At 41.8% G+C, this 23,722-nt stretch overlaps 1 protein-coding gene across 18 annotated transcripts in view; it reads right to left on the reverse strand.

Annotated features, from left to right (window-relative positions):
* Window positions 1–23,722, reverse strand: part of NIN (ninein) — a 173,438-nt gene that overhangs the window by 130,934 nt on the left and 18,782 nt on the right. For all 18 annotated transcript variants that reach the window (XM_070749183.1, XM_070749157.1, XM_070749190.1 and 15 more), the window contains exon 2: window positions 4,083–4,289. In XM_070749183.1, the coding sequence (XP_070605284.1) occupies window positions 4,083–4,268 (186 nt within the window). In that variant the 5' untranslated portion in view covers window positions 4,269–4,289. The remainder of the gene's footprint in view (window positions 1–4,082; window positions 4,290–23,722) is intronic.

Here is a 23,722-nt window from a genome sequence, read left to right on the forward strand (position 1 = left end):
ATACAGTCAGTGTAACGGCAAAAGCAGCATTAAGGTAAAAACGGAGTGGATGGCAGTCTGTGCATTCAAGATGACTACATTTGAGGGTCCTCTCTGCCAGGCCCCTCGTAGATGTTTTCACTTGGGTGTTTCTCCAAATACAAAGGTACGTGAGATGAACCAATCATCAGTGGTTGCAAAGCAGCCAGATCTGGAGCCTGTTTCTGTTTGATACACTTCCTGATACACTTCCTGATTTGATACACTACCCTGATACACTGTTGATACAACAGTGCACAGGGTAGAAACAAAACAAGCATAAAATTTTCCCATCCACCTCTGTGAGTTCCCCTCTGTGTTATCTGGATGAGCCTTGTGGCCCCAGAAGTCACAAGAGATGGATTTTATTATGTACCTAGCTTAGACTCATCTTTTCCATTAGAGAGCATTTAGGGCAGTGGTTCTCAACCTGGGAGTCAGGACCCCTTCGGGGGTCAAAAGACTGTTTCACAGGGGTCGCCTAAGACAGTGTTTCCCAACCTTTTTTGAGCCGCGGCACATTATTCACATTTTCAAAATCCTGGGGAACATTGAGGGGGGGGGGGGCGCAAAAAAGTTTGGACAAAAAAAATCTCTCTTTCTCCCTTTCGCTCTATTTCTCTCTCCCTCCCTCTTTCTCTCCCTCCCTCTTTCTCTCTCTCTCCATCCCTTTCTTTCTCCCTTCCTTCCTCTCTCTTTTGCTCTTTCTCTCTCCCTCCTTCCCCCCTCTTGCTGTCTCTTTCTTTCTTTCTTTCTTTCTTTCTTTCTTTCTTTCTTTCTCTTTCTCTCTCTCTCTCATTCTGTCTCTCTTGCTATCTCTTTCTTTCTCTCTTCCTTCCTTCCTCTCTCTTTGGCTCTCTTTCTCTCTCCCTCCTTCCCCCCTCTTGCTGTCTCTTTCTTTCTCTTTCTCTCTCTCTCTCATTCTGTCTCTCTTGCTATCTCTTTCTCTCTCTTCCTTTCTTTCTCTCTCTTGTTCTCTCTCTTCCTTCTCTGCGGAGGCCGGCAAAGCTTTTCCGGGTAGGCTGCCTGGGGGATAGGGCGCGCGCGCGCACGCGCCCCCGACGTTCCAAAGAACCTTCTCCGACTTCCGCTGTGAGAAGGTTTTCTCCGAGCGCTCGCCGGAGGAGCTGGAGAAAGGGGCAGATCGAGCGGGCGGGCAGGCGGGTGGGCACCAGCGGCGAGAAGCCAGGGGCGCGAGGGGAACGGAGGCACAGGGGGGTGGGGGCAGCCGCGGCGCCGGCCTCCGCACTTTCATCGCTCCCCACCCCAAACTCCAACGCCCAGCTCCTTGCCAGGTGTGCCGCCAAGCTCCTAGGGAAAAAGGAAAAGGGTGCTGCATTGCCGGCTTCTACCTGGTGCTGCCAGGGAATCTCCAGCTGGGCAGGGCTCTCCTTAAGCTCTCCTTTTTCCCTAGGAGCTTGGCGGCACACCTGGCTGTGTCTCGCGGCACACTAGTGTGCCGCGGCACACCGGTTGGGAAACGCTGGCCTAAGACCACGGGAAAAAACAGATTTCCCATGGTGTTATAGGAACTAAAGCTTCTATTCTGGTGCCTTGGAACATATTTTACAATCTGACCAATCATGTGTTTACAGTGGGGATGTCCCTCTGACCTTCCTGCCAATCAGCTTAAAGCTCTGTTGGGAGAATTGGCGCTAGACATAAGGGGTCGCAGCATTAGAAAGGTTGAGAACCACTGATTTAGGGCCTCGCTAGCGCAGTGGTTAGAGTCCAGTACTGCCAGCTACTTCTGCTGATCACTGACTGCCAGCAGTTTGGCAGATCGAATCTCAGTAGGCTCGAGTCCTTCTATCCTTCCAAGGTCAGTAAGATGAAGATCCAGATTTTTGGGGGCAATATGCTGACTCTCTGTAAACCACTTAGAGAGGGCTGTAAAGCACTGTGAAACGGTATATAAATCTAAATGCTATTTCTTTAAAGCCAAAGAAAATTATAAAGGTGATCGTATTAGCAGGGTGTCCTATATACCAAGAATTCAGCTTGTTTGAGTGTTTGTTTCCTTTTAATAAGGGTTTTTTAAAATGACTTTTAATTATTAGATTTGTCATATATTGTGTTATTATTGTTGTGAGTCTACGTAGAGGGGCAACATACAAATCTAATAAATTGAATTGCATTGAATTGTTTCCCCAACACTAGTTAGCGCATCACTGAACTTCTGAGCGATGCGTTTTCTGAGTGCCAGGCAGCAAAAGGAAATAATTTTGCAGATTCCATTTGAGAAGGAGGGCAACTCAGAGCCAGTGCCCTTATTAACACAATAAAGGCATGTGAGCTGCTCATTATCCGACCCCCCTCCTTTTCTGCAGAGTGAAAATTCCCTGGTGCCCTTCAAGATACCCAGACTCTTCCCTCGGGGAAACTGGAGCCCTCCAATCCTCCCCCTCCCTTCAGAAAGGAAGGATTTGCCCAGTTTGCGCCAGAAAGCTTCTTCCCTGCCATTCCCAGAGATAGAGTCACTTCTTAGCATCACAGACCAAAGCAAGAGTGAGATTAATTCCAAAAGAAGAGACAGCAAAAAAAGTGGGGGGGGGGGGGGGTTGAGTGGAGCAAGGGTGGGCTTTGTCTTCCTACAAAGGGAGATTGGTTTAAGAATACAAAGGTGGCAGGAACATTCGCACAAAGGACCAAGCATGTAATAAATTAGAGACCCATAATGCAATGGCCATAAAATTATACATTAGGTTGAAGGAGCTGCCTTTCTTTGAAATGCCTATTATGAGAGATGGGGAAAGAAAATGAGAAAACGTAGATGAAGAGAACAAGTGAGAAAGAAAGAATACACTCGGGGAGATAAGAAATCTGTTATCTCACCCTTCCCCCAACTTGGCAAAATCCCCATCGGTTGTAGAACTCCCCCCAGAATTAAGGGTGTCAGTACTTTGTCCTTTCCTTCCATTCAAATCTCTACTTTCTGTTCTGTCGGGCTCTCTGGTAGACTCCTCCCAAAAATTCACAGGTGCAAATTTCAGAGACACACACGTTTGAAAATTCAAAACAATGTTCTTTATAATGAAAATTCACTTAAACCAAGCCCTCTTTTGGTATAGCAAAGAGCACTCGTCTCCAAACAAACTGGTAATTTGTACAAGTCCCTTATCAGTTCTGTGATACTTAGCTTGCAGCTGTGAGGCAATTCACAGTCCTTCTTTCACAAAGTGAAACACACTTTGCTCTGGTTTAGTTTCAAAGTGGGGAAAAATCAGCACACAAATGGCCAAAGTCAGCAAAGTAGGCACGAAACACAAGATCAGATAATCCTCCACAATGGCCTAACCCACAGGCTGCTATTTATAGCAGCCTCACTAATTACCACAGCCCCACCCAACCACAGGTGGCCTCATTTTCTTTGATAATAATCTCTCAGTTGTTGTTGCCTATGCATCGCTCTCCGCATGCGTGGCTGTATCATTAACTCTTGTTCTGAATCCAAGGAGGAGCTAGATAATTGATCTCCTGAGCTGTCTGCCACACTCTCCTCCTCCCTGTCACTCATGTCTTCTTGGTCAGAGGAGCCTTCATCATCAGATTCCATCGGGGGCAAAACAGGCCTGCAGCATGTGGATGTCTCCCCCACATCCACAGTCCCTGGGGTAGGAGCTGGGCCAGAGCTAACCACAACACTTTCCCTCTGGATTAAGGTGACCAGATGTCCCGCTTTCCGTGGGACAGTCACGCCTTTTCATAATCTATCCTGCATCTTTTCAGAAATGACCCATTTTCTTCCTCCACCCCCTCTCTCTCCTCTATGGTGACAGCGGAAGGCAACTGCGAAGCATCTTGGGGTCATCCTGGGCGGGTTGTACTTCCTGTGTCTCCCAGCTCAGGGTAGGCCTTGCGCTCGAGAAAGGGAGGGAGGATGAGAGAGAGAAAAAAATAAAGAGAAATCCCCCCCCGGTCAATGGTGTCCCACTTCAGCAATTTAAAAATCTGGTCACTTTACTCTGGATCCAAGAACAAACGCCCTATACTGATCTACCAGTCCAAATTTTCCAAGATTTTCCAAAGACAGCTGTGCCCGTCTATAGAGCGTATGATCTTACCCGCCTAGGGAGACCATCCTGCAGAAGGATCTCCTGCAAAGCTCCTGGAGCGACCTCTTCGAGATGCAACACGTGGCAAAGTCTGGTCAGTTCGTCCTGCCCCAGACAGCCACTGCCGGTGACATCGAAGCTGTCAAAGAGCTCTTTGAGATGGGCTTCGTACTGGTCCTGCTCAGCTTCATCCATCCCATAGCCCACCGAGCTTCACTGTTGGGGTGCAAGAGGGGGGGGGAGAAGGAGGGAAGGAAAGAGAAGAAAGTCACAAAAAGAAATGTTTATTTATTTATTTATATACCCTTAGCTCTTCCGGTTTATGTATGGTTAGTTTGGGCTGTATGATTGCTTTTTATAAGGGTTTTTAAAATTGTTTTTAATATTGGATTTGTACACGATGTATTGTTTGTTGTGAGCCGCCCCGAGTCCTCGGAGAGGGGCAGCATATAATTCTAATAAATTATTATTATTATTATTATTATTAATTATTATTTATTGTACTTATGAGCTGCCCAACTCCTGCCGGATATGCAGCAAGTAAAAACAACATCAATAATTTTAAAAAGCCCTTAGAAATCATTCATATCCTAAGTAGCCAGATCAATTTTTAAAAAATAAATATTTTTATCGATTTTTTACAATATAAAGACTCACACAACATAAAACAAGTGTTTTGTGTATTGTGCCCACCACCAGACAAACATTCATACCCCACCACCAAATCGGGGGTGTTGCTTCTATAAACCATTTTAACCCAAGATCAAAGTATCTATTTTCATATTATAAAGTGATTGCAATTTGCTTCTTGTAGCTTGGTCTCAGATTCTACTCGCCATGACATCAGTTTTACCAACGGCCCCAAGCCTGTCAGAAAAGCCAGGTCTTCAAGGCCTTCTGGAAGGACAGCAAGGTGGGGACGACACGGATCTCAGGGGGCAGCTGGAGCCACCACAGAGTAGGCCCTTCCCCATGGCCCCGCCAGCTGACATTGGCTGGCCGACAGGACCAGGAGAAGGCCAACCCTGTTGGCTCTTCTTATTGGTTGCTAGGAGCTATGTGGTAGGAGCCAGTCCCAAAGATAGTCTGGCCCATGAAGGACTTTATAGGTGATAAATGGCAAGATTCTTGTGTGAATCCTTGAGAACAAGCAGAGAATACATTTCAGACATAATACTAATCAGAACTTCCACACGTCCCAACCATAAGTAAACTGTATTCTATGCAATAAATACATCTTGCTATTTATCACCTATATTCTCCATTTTCTCTGAGAAACCCAGCAAATTCTCCTAAGCCATGGACTCTTTCACAGGCAAGTGTGACTTTAGATATTATTTTAAATCCCAAGCTGAACAAGCTATGACTTGCAAAACTAGCTTTAAGCTTTAAGATCTTGGTTTGGCTGTCTCTCCTGATTCTGACTTAACTAGGCCTATCCTTTCCAAACTATGTGTTAAATCAAATATTTTAACAAATTATATATTGTTGTGGAAAATTGTAACTTTATGCTATTCCACATTTTTATAGTAATTGAAGGTCTTAATATACTTATCATAGTAGTATAAATTCTTATGACCCAGATGTGTGAACTCTTTATTTGCAATATAAATTTGTTTTCTTTTGCTTGCTCTCTTTCTCCAGATGTTGGAATCCATAGAAGTAGACAACTATCTCAACTTTACATTGAGGAGTGTATGGAAGCAATATATCTACAATACAGGCATTTTCTTGGATTTAAAGTTTTAAACAAATGTTTATACATTGTCAGCCATCATATAGAACAGTGTTTCCCAATCTTGGCAACTTGAAGCTATTTGGACTTCAACTCCCAGAATTCCCCAGCCAGCAAATGCTGGCTGGGGAATTCTGGGAGTTGAAGTCCAGATGTCTCCAAGTTGCTAAGGTTGGGAAACACTGATGTAGAATATATAAAATTTACTGCCTGCAATGAAGTCCTAGGATGCAGCGGGCTTAGCTAGATGGGTTTCTGTCTAGCACGCTTTGTGAACTTAGGCATTGCAGCACTTCAACCATGACTTATCCTGCTTGATAAACCCTGCCAAGTTTAATTTATGCAGTATGCCATGAATAAGCACACTGTGTCTTAGTGTGATATGTCAACCAAAAGACCCCTAAGTTAGAAGGCATACTCATAACAGATACGAATCCAATATTTGTAACAATACCTGCTCACGGATGTAAGAGACAAAGTAAAACCAAATTAGTACCCAGTGATAAACTGTTATGAAATGCTATTATAGACAATGTGTCACAGCTAAAATCATTCTGTGACCTATATCCATCCTGGACAAAACCCCTTTATTGGATGATCAGCCTGCAAGTGATCTAACATCTACCTAAGTAATCCAGACTTTCAGCTTAACTAAATTCACAGCCTCACAAGGAACACATGTCCATATGCTTTCCTCCACACCTGTGAGCTGTATTCACAACCAAACGTATAAGATGCTTTCTCCCCCATACATATGAAACACTTAAAATACCCTTATTGTTCTGTCGGGCTCTCTGGTAGAATCCTCCCAAAAATTCACAGGTACAAATTTCAGACACACACACGTTTGAAAATTCAAAACAATGTTCTTTATAATGAAAATTCACTTAAACTAAGCCCTCTTTTGGTATAGCAAAGAGCACTCGTCTCCAAACAAACTGGTAATTTATACAAGTCCCTTATCAGTCCTGTGATACTTAGCTTGCAGCTGTGAGGCAATTCAAAGTCCTTCTTTCACAAAGTGAAACACACCTTGCTCTGGTTTAGTTTCAAAGCAGGGAAAAATCAGCACAGGACAAGTCAGTCAGTAAAGCAGTCATGAAACACACCGATCAGATAATCCTCCACAATGGCCAAACCCACAGGCTGCTCTTTATAGCAGCCTCACTAATTACCACAGCCCCACCCAACCACAGGTGGCCTCATTTTCTTTGATAATAATCTCTCAGTTGTTGCTGCCTATGCATCGCTCTCCGCATGCGTGGCTGTATCATTAACTCTTGTTCTTAATCCAAGGAGGAGCTAGATAATTGATCTCCTTCTGAGCTGTCTGCCACACTCTCCTCCTCCCTGCACTCATGTCTTCTTGGTCAGAGGCGCCTTCATCAGCAGATTCCACTGGGGGCAAATCAGGCCTACAGCATATGGATGTCTCCCCCACATCCACAGTCCTTGGGGCAGAAGCTGGGGCAGAGCTAACCACAACACTTATATTAAAATTTTATATTAAAATTTTAAAAATGGTTTGTTAAAGTTTTGAAGAATCTCACAAGCCACTTTTTAATAAATATAACATAGGAAAATTATCCAGGTTACTCTCCTGGTTTACTATTTGCATATTGTTTTTATTAAAATATCAACTGATTTCTTTTGTATGTCCAGGGTAGTATCTTTATCCATGTAGCATCTTTAGCTTGCAGCCTGTCATTTGTAAATCCACTTTCAAGATGGTTTGTATTCACTGAATACAATGATAGCAATAAAAGTTACGGCAAGTCTTTTGCCATGTCACCCCTGACAGCAATAGTAGGAGCAGTTAATATAAAGTACTTATAATTAAAAATTGTACAAACAGAATAAAACAACTGGTGTAATTACGTACGTAATTATAACAATTATAAAACCATAAAATAAAGAGCTTTAAACTAAAAGTTGCATGACAAGTTATATTAATTGCTCTACATTCAAAGTAATAAAAACAATAGCTGTATATTCATAATATTATAAACACACAGCAGCATCAGTGCTATTACCAGATTTAATAAAGTCACCAGTAGTACAGAGACATGATACATGAATACAGAATATCTCCAAGACTGCCTTCTGCCGCACGAATCCCAGCGACCAGTTAGATCCCACAGAGTTGGCCTTCTCCGGGTCCTGTCGACTAAACAATGTCGTTTGGCAGGACCCAGGGGAAGAGCCTTCTCTGTGGCGGCCCTGACCCTCTGGAACCAGCTCCCACCGGAGATTAGGATTGCTCCCACCTCCTTGCCTTTCGCAAACTCCTTAAAACCCACCTCTGTCATCAGGCATGGGGGAATTGAGACATCTCCCCCAGGCTTATATAGTTTTATGTATGGTATGCTTGTGTTGTATGTTTTTAAAATAATGGGGTTTTAGATATTTTTAAATATTAGATTTGTTCACTGCACACTGTTTTATTATTGTTGTGAGCCGCCCTGAGTCTGCGGAGAGGGGCAGCATACAAATCTAATAAATGAAATGAATGATAAACACGATAAACTGTATTGACTTCAGGATGGGTATCTTTGACCAAAGGTTTTGTAAAGGCTTGTATCATCACTAAAACATTAAACTAAATCCTGATCACATTGTATATATTCTTCAATCATCAGCACAAGTATATTTGGGCTGTATCCAACGTGGATAATATCGAGAATGAAATACGACTTAGCAATTGTGAGCCAGGTCGGATTTCTTAGTAATTCCTCATTTGTTTCATGGAATCTTTCTCCCATTTTTTGGCAATGTTTGAATTATCCCTTTCCATCCACACTGCATGCCAAGTATTATTTTAGACTTTCCAGTCAGACAGCAAAAGCAAACACCTAATCAAGATCATTACTGTTGAACAAGATTGGGCAGTTAATTGCCTTTCAGTTGGCTCTTGCCTGTCTCCACTGCCTGTCTTATCTAAATTGCAGAGAAACCAACCTCTTCAGAGGTCAATTTTATAATTCAGTTCATCTCCTGCAAACTTTATCTTAACTGCCAACAGCAAAATGTGAAATGCCTCCATAATTCATCCACCCTACCCCCCCCCAACACCTCCCACATATACTTTGGAGCAAAAACATGCTTAAGAATTGAAAGCTCTTATCTCCACCAGTTCTCCTTTTTAAAACAAATTGCATTCTTTATAGCAGCCTCTGCCATAATTTAGAGTTCTCTGGAAGGAGTGAGTGGTCACTCTCATGATACTGGTCAGGGAGGATCACACTGGGAATACGGCATCCAGTTCTAGTCACCACAATACAAAAGGGAAGCAAAAGTGAAATAAGGAAGATATGCTATGAGAGAGAAGTAAATACTGTATTATGCTTAATTCTATCATTTTCATATTATAGAATTAATGCTAATGTCATGAATATTGTAAATCTTGATTATCATTTTACAAAGATATTTGTACCCGGATTGTTTAATTGAAGATTATTATTATTATTATTATTTATTGGATTTATATGCCGCCCCTCTCTGCAGACTCGGGGCGGCTAACAACAATGATAAAATACAACATGTAACAATCCAATTTAATAAAACAACTAAAAACCCTTATTATAAAAACCAAACATACACACAAACATACCATACATAACTTGTAATGGCCTAGGGGAAGGAATATCCTAACTCCCCCATGCCTGGCGACAAAGGTGGGTCTTGAGTAATTTGCGAAAGACGAGGGTGGGGGCCGTTCTAATCTCCGGAGGGAGTTGATTCCAGAGGGCCGGGGCCGCCACAGAGAAGGCTCTTCCCCTGGGGCCCGCCAAACAACATTGTTTGGTCAACGGGACCCAGAGAAGGCCAACTCTGTGGGACCTTATCGGCCGCTGGGATTCGTGCAGTAGAAGGCGGTTCCAGATGTATTCTGGCCCAATGCCATGTAGGGCTTTAAAGGTCATTACCAACACTTTGAATTGTGACCGGAAACCGATCGGCAGCCAATGCAAGCCGCGGAGTGTTGCAGAAACGTGGGCGAATCTAGGAAGCCCCATGATGGCTCTCGCGGCCGCATTCTGCACGATCTGAAGTTTCCGAACACTTTTCAAAGGTAGCTCCATGTAGAGAGGATGTAGATGGAATTATATTTTTAAAAATAATAAAAAGAAATATGACAATTTTTAAATTTTTTTTTTTAAAACAGAAGGTTTATTACTGTAATTTGAGGTTTGTTGAAGAATTTTGTATATGGATTCTTGGGGGGACTTTAGCACCATGCAATAAAGGAGTTCTGGCCTAAAACAACAGCTGAACTTTTGTCAAATATGAACAGTCTGATTACTCCTTTGAGCTGTCAAAAGCTTGCTAGAACAGAGACAAAAACATTAAAAATGTGAATTAAAAAAGGACAAAAACACATAAAACTTTGACTTTGAGTTTTGTTGATTCTGTAGGTTTATTGTTAGAGAAATGGTTATTACTTTATTCTATTGTGTTAAAAGGAGCTGGAAGCCAATCCTTTTTCTTTCTCCCCCCTTATCCTAAACTTTCCCCTTTTCCTTTTTTCCACCCTCTTACTTTCCCCTTTACATTTATTTCAATTTGTATTTTTATATTTTATATGTATTTTATATAGAAACTATTTTTAAAAAAATACTAAGAAATAGAGGCATGGAATTAAGGTTGGAGGGCCATTACTAGTCAGAAAGAACAATGGGTGTGGTCAGGGGTGTGTTACTGCCTGGATGGGGTGGGGTAGCAAAAATGGAGCTCCACCCCAGAGCACCCAATTTGCACTGAAAGATGTTGAAAGAAAATGCAGGGTATCCTGCATAAGCCACACCCACAGTGTGGTAGTAAACATTTTTGGTAGCCCTTCACTGGGTGTTGGATTCTAATCTATTGGAAATCAGCTCCGATGACCTTAGAGCCGTGATGGTGAACTTATGGCACGCGTGCCACAGGAGGCATGCGGATCTATATCTGAAGGCACGTGAGGTGTTGCCCTATGTCAGTTCCAGCGTGGCCAGCCGATTTTGGACCTTCAGGAAGGCCTTCGCACTCCCCAGACTTCAAAAAAGCCTCTGTAAACTGGATAGCAAAAAATGGACCCAACCGGACTACCAGAACGAACTTCTGGTAGGCCTGTAGAACCATCCCAGCGACCAGTTAGGTCCCACAGAGTTGGCCTTCTCCGGGTCCCGTCGACTAAACAATGCCGTTTGGCGGGACCCAGGGGAAGAGCCTTCTCTGTGGCGGCCCCGGCCCTCTGGAACCATCTCCCCCCAGATATCAGAATTGCCCCCACCCTCCTTGCCTTTCGTAAGCTCCTTAAAACCCACCTCTGTCGTCAGCCATGGGGGAATTGAGATATTCCCTTCCCCTAGGCTTATAAAAAAAATTTTATTCATGGTATGTCTGTATGTATGATTGGTCTCTTAAATTGGGGTTGTTTTTTAAAAAAATTAACTTAAATATCAGATTTGTTTATATTGTTTTATTACTGTTGTTAGCCGCCCCGAGTCTGCGGAGAGGGGCGGCATACAAATTAGATAGATAGATAGATAGATAGATAGATAGATAGATAGATAGATAGATAGATAAATAAATAAATAAATTTTCCACCATCTGCAGGCTTCAGGAAAGCCTCCTGAATGTTTCTAAACTTCTGGTAGGCCCGTTGGGCCCTTTTTTTGCTATCCACAGGTTCTGGAAGCTTCCTGAAGCCTTGGGACGGCGAAAAATGCCCCAATGGGCCTACTGTAAGTCCAGAGGCTTCATTGGGGTGGGGACAGCAGGGGTTGTGCAGGCATGGGAGGGGGGAGGGCGTTGCGAATGCTGGCTGGGGAATTCTGGGAGTTGAAGTCCAAATACCTTCAAGTTGCCAAGGTTGGGAAACACCGCCCTAGAGGAAGAAAGAGCTGATCAGATAGGGCTGTATGTGAACATGTGCCAGTACCCAGATGTGTGCTTGGCTGTGTTACAGGCAGGGAATGCTAAGGAAGAGCTAATGGCACCCCAGATTTTCTACCTCTGCTTTGGGAAAAGCAAACAAAAAGATTCTGGGGAAAGACAAAGAGGGTATTAGACAGCTTTATAAAAATTACGATAGGTGTGGAAAGGGGGGGATGGTGGTGCTTACCTCTTTCTCATAATTACAGATCTCCAGGCATGCAATCCAACGGGCTGGCACCTCGTTCCAAACAGATGCCAGCAGCGATGTTTGCACAGATGCAGAATTGATGTCTAATGTGTGTATGATATGCTTATTTAGGATTAACTGAATCGTGCTCAGTATCCTAAATTTGCACAACGCTCTGTAAGATAACATAGTCAGCTGGTTTGTGGCTCAGGATGTCCTATAGACACTGCAGAGCCCATTTGGAGTTGGGTGGCCTATTAATGTAAATAATAATGATAAATCCGGCCAAAATTTTGGTCTTCACAATGACACTTGATGCAATAATGTGCAGCCAGTTTGGAAAGTGATCAGATTGGAAGTTCCCATGTTGATGCCCTCCATTGTCCCCATTGGACGAATGTATTAGGAATAATGGAAGTTAAAATTCAATTTATACAGAAGACATAATCTATGAGAAAGCTGTCTTTCATACTACCCATGGAATAGGAGAAAAGATTTACCTGCCTATCAGGTGTAACAGCTAAGAAGTCGGACTATTAGCTACATACAGTACTCTGCTTATAAGAGGACGCCTTGTGCAGAGTATACCAATGAATACATAGTAAGACTGAGCAGGGGCAGAAACAGAAGAGTGGCAGATCTCCATATATTCAAGACAGATGTAATTTAATGCTAGGAACAAGGAAGTGGCCCATAGGCTGCCTTGACAATTTGTTAATAGATTTCCTAAAAGTATCTGTTTGCTATTATTTAGTTCCAGGAAAGTCATCTCTAAATTGAGCTCAGCTGCTGAGAACAGAGTAGAGTAGAGTAGAGTAGAGTAGAGTAGAATAGAATAGAGTAGGGTAGGGTAGAGTAGGGTAGAGTACAGTAGAGTAGAACAGAACAGAGAATAGAACGGAATGGAATGGAATTGGTTGAACACACAAGGAATTTGTCTTGGTACATATACTCTCAGTGTACATAAAAGAAAAGATAAATTCATCAAGAATCCTAAGGTACAACAATTAATGATAGCCTGGGTACATATAAACAATCAAATCATATTAGGAACCAGTCAATATAAATTGTAAGGATACAAGCCACAAAGTTACAGTGATACAGTTATTAGTGGGAGGAGATGGGTGATGGGAACAATGAGAAGAATAACAGTAGTGTAGACTTAGGGAATAGTTTGACAGTGTTGAGGGAATTATTTGTTTAACAGAGTTATGGCATTCAGGAAAAAACTGTTCTTGTGTCTAGTTGTTCTCATGTGCAGTACTCTATAATGTTGTTTTGAGGGTAGGAGTTGCAGCAAGTTGTGTCCAGGATGTGAGGGGTCTGTAAATATTGTCACAGCCCTCTTTTTAACTTGTGCAATGTACAGGTCTTCAATGGAAGGCAGGTTGGTAGCAATTGTTTGTTCTGTTCTAATTATCCTCTGAAGTCTGTGTCTTGTGGTTGCAGAACCAAACCAGACAGTTGTGGAGGTGCAGATGAAAGACTCAATAATTCCTCTGTAGAACTGTATCAGCAGCTCCTTGGGCAGTTTGAGCTTTCAAACAAACAAAGAACATTCTTTGTTGTGCTTTTTTGATGATGTTTTTGATGTTAGGTGTCCATTTTAGATCTTGTGATATGGTCGAACCTAGAAATTTGAAGGTCTCTACTGTTCATACTGTGTTGTCTAGTAAGAGGTGGAAGTATGGGCAGGTTTCTCCTAAAGTCTACTACCATTTCTATGGTTTTGAGTGTATTCAATTCCAGATTCTTCCAGTCGAACCACAAGGTTAGTTGTTCAACCTCCCTTCTGTCTGCGGATTCATCATTGTCTCAAATGACTCCGATCACTGTTGTATCATCTGCAAACTTCAGTAGTTTAACAGATTGATCTTTGAGATGCAGTCATTGGTATATAGAGAGAAGTGGAGAGAGTACACAGCCTTGGTGTGTGCGTGCGCTAATTTTACAGATATCTGATGTGATAGCTTCAAGGATGTTATCTTAGCAACAGAACAGAAATAGTTTATGATTGCCTTCTGATTTGCTACTCCAAAAGTGGATTTGACACAGTCCAGTAACTAAGCTATATATCATGGCTTGGAGACCACAATATTGTGAAATGACGACTAAATAAAGGCCAAGTCTATGTAAAGGAAGTATGATATAATAAAAAGTAGACACTTGATGCAATAAATCAGTGCATTATCTGCATCCCGATTTGAGCTAGACAGTACAAGGAAAGTTGTTGTTTAATTATTCTCAGTGTTTACTGCAACAAATTAAAATGACTGGACTTTCATAAAGAATAAACAGTAATGTGAAGTCTCTAGATATACGAGAATGTTGGTTTCCTACCAATGATACTGTTGTAAACAAGCCAGAAAAAACTGGTAGTGATGTTGCTTGTATCCTTAAGATTTTTATTAATATTGATTGTTGCCTGATTGCTTATTTGTATCCTATGACAATCATTAAACACTCCTGGTAAAAACATTAGCATCGATTACACATAGAGAAATTCACCCCAAATGTACATACAAGGCCACTAATTAAAGACAGAGTAGGCAATACAATATTTGTGGGCATCTTTGTCCCAGGATATATCTCTATAATGTCTTGAACACTATTTGCCTCACTTGAACTGTTTGGTTTTTTGTTTATTAAAAACTAGAAAAGTGCCCCTTCAGGCTTCCTATCAGAAATGTCTACAACTAGAATCCACTTCGCTCCTGGAAGGCAGTTTCAAGAGTATAGAGTTCTTCTTATTTTCTTCTCCTAGGCTTCTCATCTTTCTCCACCCGTTTTATTTTACCTGTGATTTTATTAAATATTCATAGGTAATGCATGGACAGAAAAGTACAAAGTTTCCATTTTGAGTCTTCACCAGAGCTTATCCCCCACTCTTTTGCCTGGGAGTGTTCTGTCGGGCTCTCTGGTAGAATCCTCCCAAAAATTCACAGATACAAATTTCAGACACACACACGTTTGAAAATCCAAAACAATGTTCTTTATAATGAAAATTCACTTAAACCAAGCCTATAACTTGTTGCTTGTATCCTTAAGATTTTTATTAATATTGATTATATCCTGATTGGTTATTTGTAAGCTATGACAATCATTAAGTGTTGTGCCTCATGATTCTTGACAAATGTATCTTTTCTTTTATGTACATTAAGAGCATATGCACCAAAGACAAATTCCTTGTGTGTCCAATCACACTTGGCCAATAAAAAAAATCTATTCTATATGTTTAGGTGGCATATCACTGCTATCATTCATGAAAACTGTATTTTGCGTTTCTTTCAGGAACTCAAGGTAGCATAGAGTTTTCCCTCCTCTAGTTCCCAAGCCACAAAATACTCCTGAGAGGCAGGTGAGATCTAGAGACAACTGGCTGCCTTAAATAATGAATCCCACGTGTAAGTTTTACATGTGATTTATACTTCACTTATTTACCTTACTTTAGCTCTAACCGTAAAGATCCTAAATTACATAATATAGGATTATACAGCTGAAACAAACTGGAGGAAGAAAAACCAAGAACCCTTGCTGACATCTGTTCATCAATGAAAACTCTTGAAAATAACAAAGATGAAAGTTGAAAAGAAACAATTTAAAACTGATTTGCTATTTGGAAGAACAAGCTAACATATGGTCAATACCAGAAAGATGTAAGAAAGAAAATCTGATAAAAACCCCACATGGAGTTAATTAAAATAGGCATTGTTTTAATGGCTTAAAAACAAGCTTTGTCAATTAATTGCATGAAGGCAACAGTTAAACATGTAACAATAGCAAATTTGTTGGGTTTGTTTGGTTTTGTAGTAAAAAGATCAAATAATTTTATTTATTTATTTGTTTGTTTGTTTATTTATTTATTTATTTGGATTTATATGCCGCCCCTCTCCGAGGACTCGGGGCGGCTCACAGCATGTACAGAAAAACAGGAAACAATAATAACAATCCAATTATACCTTAAAAAACAATCTTAAAATTCTAATTAAAAACTATCAATATCATTTATTCAGCAGTCAAACTAAGCATTAATCGGTCAGGGGGGAAGGTCTAAGGAACCCCAGCCCTGGTGGCAAAGATGAGTTTTAAAACTTTTTCGGAGGGCAAGGAGGGTGGGGGCAGTACGAATCTCTGGGGGGAGCTGATTCCAGAGGGCCGGGGCCCCCACAGAGAAGGCTCTTCCCCTAAGTCCCGCCAGCCGACATTGTTTGGTCGACGGGTCCCTAAGGAGACCAACTCTGTGGGACCTCACCGGTCGCTGGGATTTGTGCTGCAGAAGGCGATCTTGGAAATAATCTGGTCCTATGCCTTGTAGGGCTTTATATATCATTGACCATCATTGAGTATTACCACCTAGCTCAGCCCAAGGAAGAATGGATAATTTGATTTTTAAGGGGTTTGGCGGCTTATAAATTTGACAAAATGATAGATGGATAGATAGATAGATAGATAGATAGATAGATAGATAGATAGGTGGGTGGGTGGGTGGGTGGGTGGGTAGGTAGGTAGGTAGATGGATAGATACATAGGATCAGTGGCTGCAGCAAAATTTCACAAACTGACCACAAGCAGTATTACAAGGAAATTACCAAATTACCAAAATTAATCAATGGAAATTTTGCCATAGATTTGGATCTAAATTGGTAAAAAAAACTGCTGATACTATTAGGTTGAGAAAGTTTTAGAAAATCAGCAAATTAAGAACTTATGCAACTTTTAAGATCCAAATAGACAAACCTTTTATTCATAACACGCCTAAGATAACGCTAATTGAAAAGAAGAAAGTCTGGTACATTGATGCTATAATTGAGGAAAAACAATATATCAGAATTTGCACTTTCTTGGGAGTCACATATCCTCAGCTTGTTCTCAGCCATGTCAGAGTCCATGTGAGAGCGAATCTGAGCAACATCAGATAGCCTGAATAATCCTCATAGAAGCCCAAGAGATCTTCCAAGGGGCCCTCCTTACTCTACAGCAGGGGTGTCAAACTCAAGGCCCCTGGTTAAATCCGGCCTGTGAGGTGCTTAGATCTGGCCTGTGGGGTTGCCCTGGAAACAGCGAAGGACTGGCCTGCGGGACCTCTACCAGTGAAAACAGAGCTTGGGAAGGCCACACACAGCCCTCCTGAGGTCCATTTTCAGTTGATGGTCTCCTGCAACCCTCTGCCAGGAAACACAGAGCTTGGGAGTGTCACGAGTGCTCGGGCCACCACAAAGGTCCCTGACATGAGTGCCACTGAGCTGGCCATGCCCACCCTGGCTCCCAAGGTCAAACTCAACCCTGATGAGGCCCTCAATGAAATTGAGCTTGGCATCCCTGCTGTATTATTATTATTATTATTATTATTATTATTATTATTATTATTAATTAGATTTGTATGCCGCCCCTCTCCGAAGACTCGGGGTAGCTCACAACAATAATAAAAACAATATTCCAGCGAAAACAAATCTAATATTAAAAAGCACATAAAACCCTATCATATTTTTAAAAGCAAACAACATACACAGACCCAAACATAAATATATATTTAAAAAAAGCCTGTGGGAAAGGTGTCTCAGCTCCCCCATGCCTGGTGGTATAGATGGGTCTTGAGTAATTTACGAAAGACAAGGAGTGTGGGGGCAGTTCTAATCTCCGGGGGAGTTGATTCCAGAGGGCCGGGGCTGCCACAGAGAAGGCTCTTCCCCTGGGGCCCGCCAAATGACATTGTTTGGTCGACGGGACCCGGAGAAGGCCAACTCTGTGGGACCTTACCGGTCACTGGGATTCGTGCGGTAGGAAGCGTGTTATCTAAAACATGGCTGCTGGATAGCTATCAGTGGATGCAATAAGGCTAGCGAACTATAGACATTTTGCTACCCGTTGCCATAAGGTAATACATAATATGGGCTTTTACCCATGTCCAGTTAGAGTCACTCCAACTCTTCATCCAATACATCTGCCTAATATGCAAGCGGCCCAGTTTTGAATCCCAGAAGGGTATGACTAGCTGATGAGAGCTTAACAGCTTGATGCTTAAAAGGTAAAGGTTCCCCTCGCATGTATGTGCTAGTCGTTCCTGACTCTAGGGGGCGGTGCTCAATCTCCATTTCAAAGCTGAAGATCCAGCACTGTCCGAAGCTGTCTCCATAGTCATGTGCCTGGCATGCCTAAATGCCAAAGAGGCACAGAGTGCTGTTACCTTCCCCAAAAAAGATGGTCCCTATTTTTCTACTTGCATTTTTTACATGCTTTTGAACTGCTAAGTTGGCAGAAGCTGGGGCAAGTAACAGGAGCTCAATCCATTACGCGGCACTAGGGACTGGAAATGCTGAACTGCCAACCTTTTGAGCAACAAGCTCAGTGTCTTAATCTCCCTTTATTTCTTTGTCAGTAAATTTAAATTTAGTTTGTCGCCTAAGCAACTGCCTGTGAAGGCTCCTGGATTGGAGCTGAAAGGCAAAAATGGAAGCAGTATGCTCTGTCCCATATTTGGGTAAACCAGAATGCCCCAATAGACTGGTCTGAAAGAGTAGTAGATCCTTGGAACAAACTTCCAGCAGACGTGGTAGATAAATCCACAGTAACTGGATTTAAACATAGAAACATAGAAACATAGAAGACTGACGGCAGAAAAAGACCTCATGGTCCATCTAGTCTGCTCTTATACTATTTCCTGTATTTTATCTTACAATGGATATATGTTTATCCCAGGCATGTTTAAATTCAGTTACTGTGGATTTACCAACCACGTCTGCTGGAAGTTTGTTCCAAGGATTTACTACTCTTTCAGTGAAATAATATTTTCTCACGTTGCTTTTGATCTTTCCCCCAACTAACTTCAGATTGTGTCCCCTTGTTCTTGTGTTCACTTTCCTATTAAAAACACTTCCCTCCTGAACCTTATTTAACCCTTTAACATATTTAAATGTTTCGATCATATCCCCCTTTTCCTTCTGTCCTCCAGACTATACAGATTGAATTCATTAAGTCTTTCCTGATACGTTTTATGCTTAAGACCTTCCACCATTCTTGTAGCCTGTCTTTGAACCCGTTCAATTTTGTCAATATCTGTTTGTAGGTGAGGTCTGCAGAACTGAACACAGTACTCTAAATGTGGTCTCACCAGCACTCTATATAAGGGTGCTTGGGATAAACATGCTTGGGATAAACATACAGTATATCCATCCTAAGATAAAATACAGGAAATAGTAAAAGGGCAGACTAGATGGACCATGAGGTCTTTTTCTGCCGTCAGACTTCTATGTTTCTATGTCTCCCGAAGAAAATAGTACCAATAGCGCCCCAGGTATCTCATTTGGCATTTCATCTCCCAGAGCCCCTCAGAAAATCAAGGTGCACCCTGGGATCAATGCAAAGGGAGAGGACGCACGCAACTTTAATTGCTATACCTGAAATCCCACCTATATTCAAGGCCATATGGTGATAGCCTGCTCTTTGAATTCCCATTACTAGAGTAGTGTAGAATTCTGCTATTAGCTTCTTCAAGCACACACACACAGGATGCACAAGGGAATGTCTTTGTGTAAACAATCTCCTTCCTTAAACAGGAGCTCCAGCCATTCATCCAGCACGTGATACCTTTAGTTCCTCTAAAGAGCATTAGCTGAAGTAAGCAGGGAGAAACCGTCCCCTTGCATCTCATGGATTCCCTAGGTGTTTGAAGTAATGCTTTGTCAAAGCAGAAAAAAGAAAAACAAATTTGCAGGAACAGAAAGACCCTATTCAAAAGTAAATGCTTTGGGAGATAGTGGCAAACTGTATACCAGAAAATTCACAGTTCTTTGTACCAGGTCTTTAGGGCTGTGGCTTAAGAAGTAATTAAATGTTTTTTATCCAGGCAACCTGGTCTACCCAATGATTGTTGTTGTTGTGAGCCGCCTCGGGTCTTCGGAGAGGGGCGGCATACAAATCTAATAAATTGAATTGAATTGAATTGATTGGAAGGGAGCATACTGCTTCCACTTTCGCCTTTAAGCCGCAATCCAGAGGCCTTCAAAGGCAGCCCCTTTCCAGACAAATTATTTTTGGGTTAAAAATGTATATTCTACCAACAAAGAAATAAAGGGAGATCTATTTACTAAATGTAAAGAGTTAGTCTGGAGGCAAGTTGTTCCACGGATTAATTGTTCTAGCTGTCAGGAAATTTCTCCTCAGTTCTAAGTTGCTTCTGTGTTTGCCTGAACACAGGCACAGGATATGCCATCATTCTCAGTTTGGGCAAATGTCCTTCCTGTTTCATGTCTTTTAAAAATGACTTTCCTGTTAATGACTACTTCACCTTCAACCACAGCAACACGCGAGCACATAATAGATTCAAACGAAATGTAAACCGCTCCAAACTCGGCTGCAGAAAATACCACTTCAGCAATAGAGTGACCAATGCCTGGAATACAGTAACTGACTCTGTGGTTTGTTCCACAAACCCCAAAAACTTTAACCTCAGATTGTCTACAGTCAACCTCTCCCTGTTTCTAAGACATCTGTAAGGGCCATGCCTACCGTCCCTGTCCTACTGTCCTATTGACCTCTTTATCATTACTTTTGCTTATGTTATGTTTATACAAACTATAGTGGTACCTCTTCTTATGAACTTAATTCGTTCCGTGACCCAGTAGAAAAGTTTGTAAAATGAAGCAATTTTCCCCATAGGAATCAATGTAAAAGCAAATAATGTATGCGATCGGCGAAACCACAGAGATGGTGGAGGCCCTGTTTCTTCCCAGGAGATTCCTAGAGAGGCCCCATGGAGGCTTCTCGCTGCCTTTTCCAGCCCTGTTTCCTCCCAGGACATTCCTAGAGGGGCCCCACAGAGGCGTCTCCCTGCCTTTTCCGGCCCCATTTCCTCCCAGGAGATTCCTAGAGAGGCTCCACAGAGGCTTCTCCCTGCCTTTTCTGGCCCTGTTTCCTCCCAGGAGATTCCTAGAGAGGCCCTACGGAGGCTTCTCCCTGCCTTTTCCGGTTACACTTTCAGAGGCTTGGGTTTGTAAGTGGAAAATGGTTCTTGAGAAGAGGCAAAAAAATCTTGAACACCAGGTATTTATCTAGAAAGGTTCGTAAGTAGAGGTGTTCTTAGGTAGTGGTATCACTGTATTACTATACTATACATGTTTCACAAATAAAATAAATAAATAAAATAAATATTTAGCTCCCATCAGTGAGCCATACCCTTCTGTTATTCAAACCTGGGTTACTTGCATATTAGGTACAGTGAATGCATTAACCTCCTCGCTTTGTTAGGTACAGTAAATGCATTAACCTCCTTGCTTTGTTGGCTATACCAGGGGAAGGATTAAGTGTTTTATCAGGGCAACCTGGTCAACGCAATTATGGAACGGAGCATATTGCTTTCACCTTTCAGCCCCTTAGTATTTAATTCCATTGGGGCTGGAAGGCGAAAGCAATATGCTCCGTTCCATAACTGGGTAGCCTGGAGTGTCCTGATAAAAAACAATATTTCACCTGGTATAGCTGGCATCTACCTAACATGCAAGGAGCCCAGGTTTGAATCCCAGAAGGGTATGGTTTTCTGATGGGAGCTGAATGACTTGAAATAGATCTATACTAGTCTCCTTTTATTTCTTTGTCGGTAAAACATACATTTACACACTTAATAAGTAATGTTATACATTGAGGCAAGAAAAACCAAATGCACAGGTATAATATACTGTAGGTGGTACCTGGCTCAACAGTAGTAATTGTGAACAGGATCTAGGAGTCCTAGTGGACAATCACTTAAATATGAGCCAGCAGTGTGCAGCAGCTGCTAAAACAGCCAACACAGTTCTGCGTTAACAGAGGGATAGAATCAAAATTATGTGAGGTGTTAATACCACTTTATAAGGCCTTGGTAAGGCCACACTCGGAATACTGCATTCAGTTTTGGTCACCACGATGTAAAAAAGACTCTAGAAAGAGAACAAAGAGCAGCAAAGACGATTTGGGGACTGGAGGCTAAATGGTTTGGCTGGAATTGGGTATGTTGTAGTTTAATGAAAAGAAGGATAGCAGTGTTCCAGTATCTCAGGGGTTGCCATAAAGAAAAGGATTCAACCTATTCTCCAAAGCACCTGAGGGTTGGACAAGAAGCAATGGATGGAAACTAATCAAGGAGAGAAGGAACCTAGAACTAAGGAGAAATTTCCTGACCATTAGAATAATTAATAAGTGAAATGACTTTCTTCAAGAAGTTGTAAGTGCTCCAAAGATTTATTTATTATTTATTTATTTATTGGATTTGTATGCCGCCCCTGTCCGGAGACTCGGAGCGGCTAACAGCAACCATAAAACAGTGTACAATAGTAATCTAATACTAAAAATGATTAAAAACCCGTTAATATAAAAACCAGACATACATACATACATACCATGCATAGAATTGTAAAGGCCTAGGGGGAAAGAGGATCTCAATTCCCCCATGCCTGATGGCAGAGGTGGGTTTTAAGTAGCTTAGGAAAGGCAAGGAGGGTGAGGGCAACTCTAATCTCTGGGGGGAGTTGGTTCCAGAGGGCCGGGGCCGCCACAGAGAAGGCTCTTCCCCTGGGTCCCGCCAAGCGACATTGTTTAGTTGACGGGACCCGGAGAAGATGTGGGACCTAACTGGTCGCTGGGATTCATGCAGCAGAAGATGTTGGATAACCATATCTGAAATGGTGTAGGGTTTCCTGCCTAAGCAGAGGGTTGGACTAGAAGACCTCCAAGGTCCCTTCCAACTCTGTTATTTTGTTATTATGTCAATAAATAAGTGCAAAGCCTGCTTACATAGTTTCATGAGCACTTTAGTCATGGAGAAATTACATTCAGGAAGTTTACTCCTATTAAATCTTTTTAAGCCAATCCTATAAGCAAGGAACTTATTATTTTTGTTTATTAAATAAATTTATATAACTGCGAACGTACATGGCAATGTACAGAATTTAAAAATCCGCCATATAATAACACCTCCTACCCTTGCATCTCTCCATGGCAGCAACAATACAATCAAAGCAGCCACTTGATCTGTGTCCATTTGTGATCCCCAGGGCTGCCGACAAAACCAAGTTTCAGAAAAGCAACAAAGTGGAAACAACCATACTTCAGAAGGAATGATGTTCCGTAAAGAAGGAGCCACCACCAAGGAGCCACTGCCTTTTTTGTCGTCCCACTTGATGACCATCTCTAATTCACAGAATCTGTAACATGCCCTGCTTTCCCGTCCTGGTGAGGTGGGTAGTGTAACATGGGAGAGGCAGTCCTTCAATTAACCTGCCCCCCAAACTATGTAAGGCTTGAAGTTTGACACAGCATAGAAGTTAATTGACGGAAGGAAGAGACTGGTTCAGGCTTGATCAGATGTGTTCCCTTTTCAGACAACTAAAGTGATCCTTGTTTTACACATTGCTCAAAAAAATAAAGGGAATGCTTAAACAACATAATATAACTCCAAGTAAATCAAACTTCTGTGAAATCAAACTGTCCACTTAGGAAGCAACACTGACTGACAGTCAATTTCACATGCTGTTGTGCAAATGGAATAGTTGTGCAAATGAAATATTCAACGAGAATATTTCATTCATCCAGATCTAGGATGTGTTATTTGAATGTTCCCTTTATTTTTTTGAGCAGTATATAAAGATTTATACCCTGCTCCTGTAATACACATCCATTACTCAGATTTCTGATGAACTATTCCAACAACACTTCTTGTGGGATTTCTTTTAGAGTTTATTTAGACAAAGAGCTCTGTACCTTAGACCAGAAATCAGGGACTTTAGAACCCAACAGAGCAGATATGGGCAATACCCACAAAACCTCTCTAGAGGTTGTTTT

Source organism: Erythrolamprus reginae, chromosome 1 (genome assembly GCF_031021105.1).
Source record: "Erythrolamprus reginae isolate rEryReg1 chromosome 1, rEryReg1.hap1, whole genome shotgun sequence".
In the NCBI taxonomy this organism is placed as follows: Eukaryota; Metazoa; Chordata; class Lepidosauria; order Squamata; family Dipsadidae; genus Erythrolamprus; species Erythrolamprus reginae.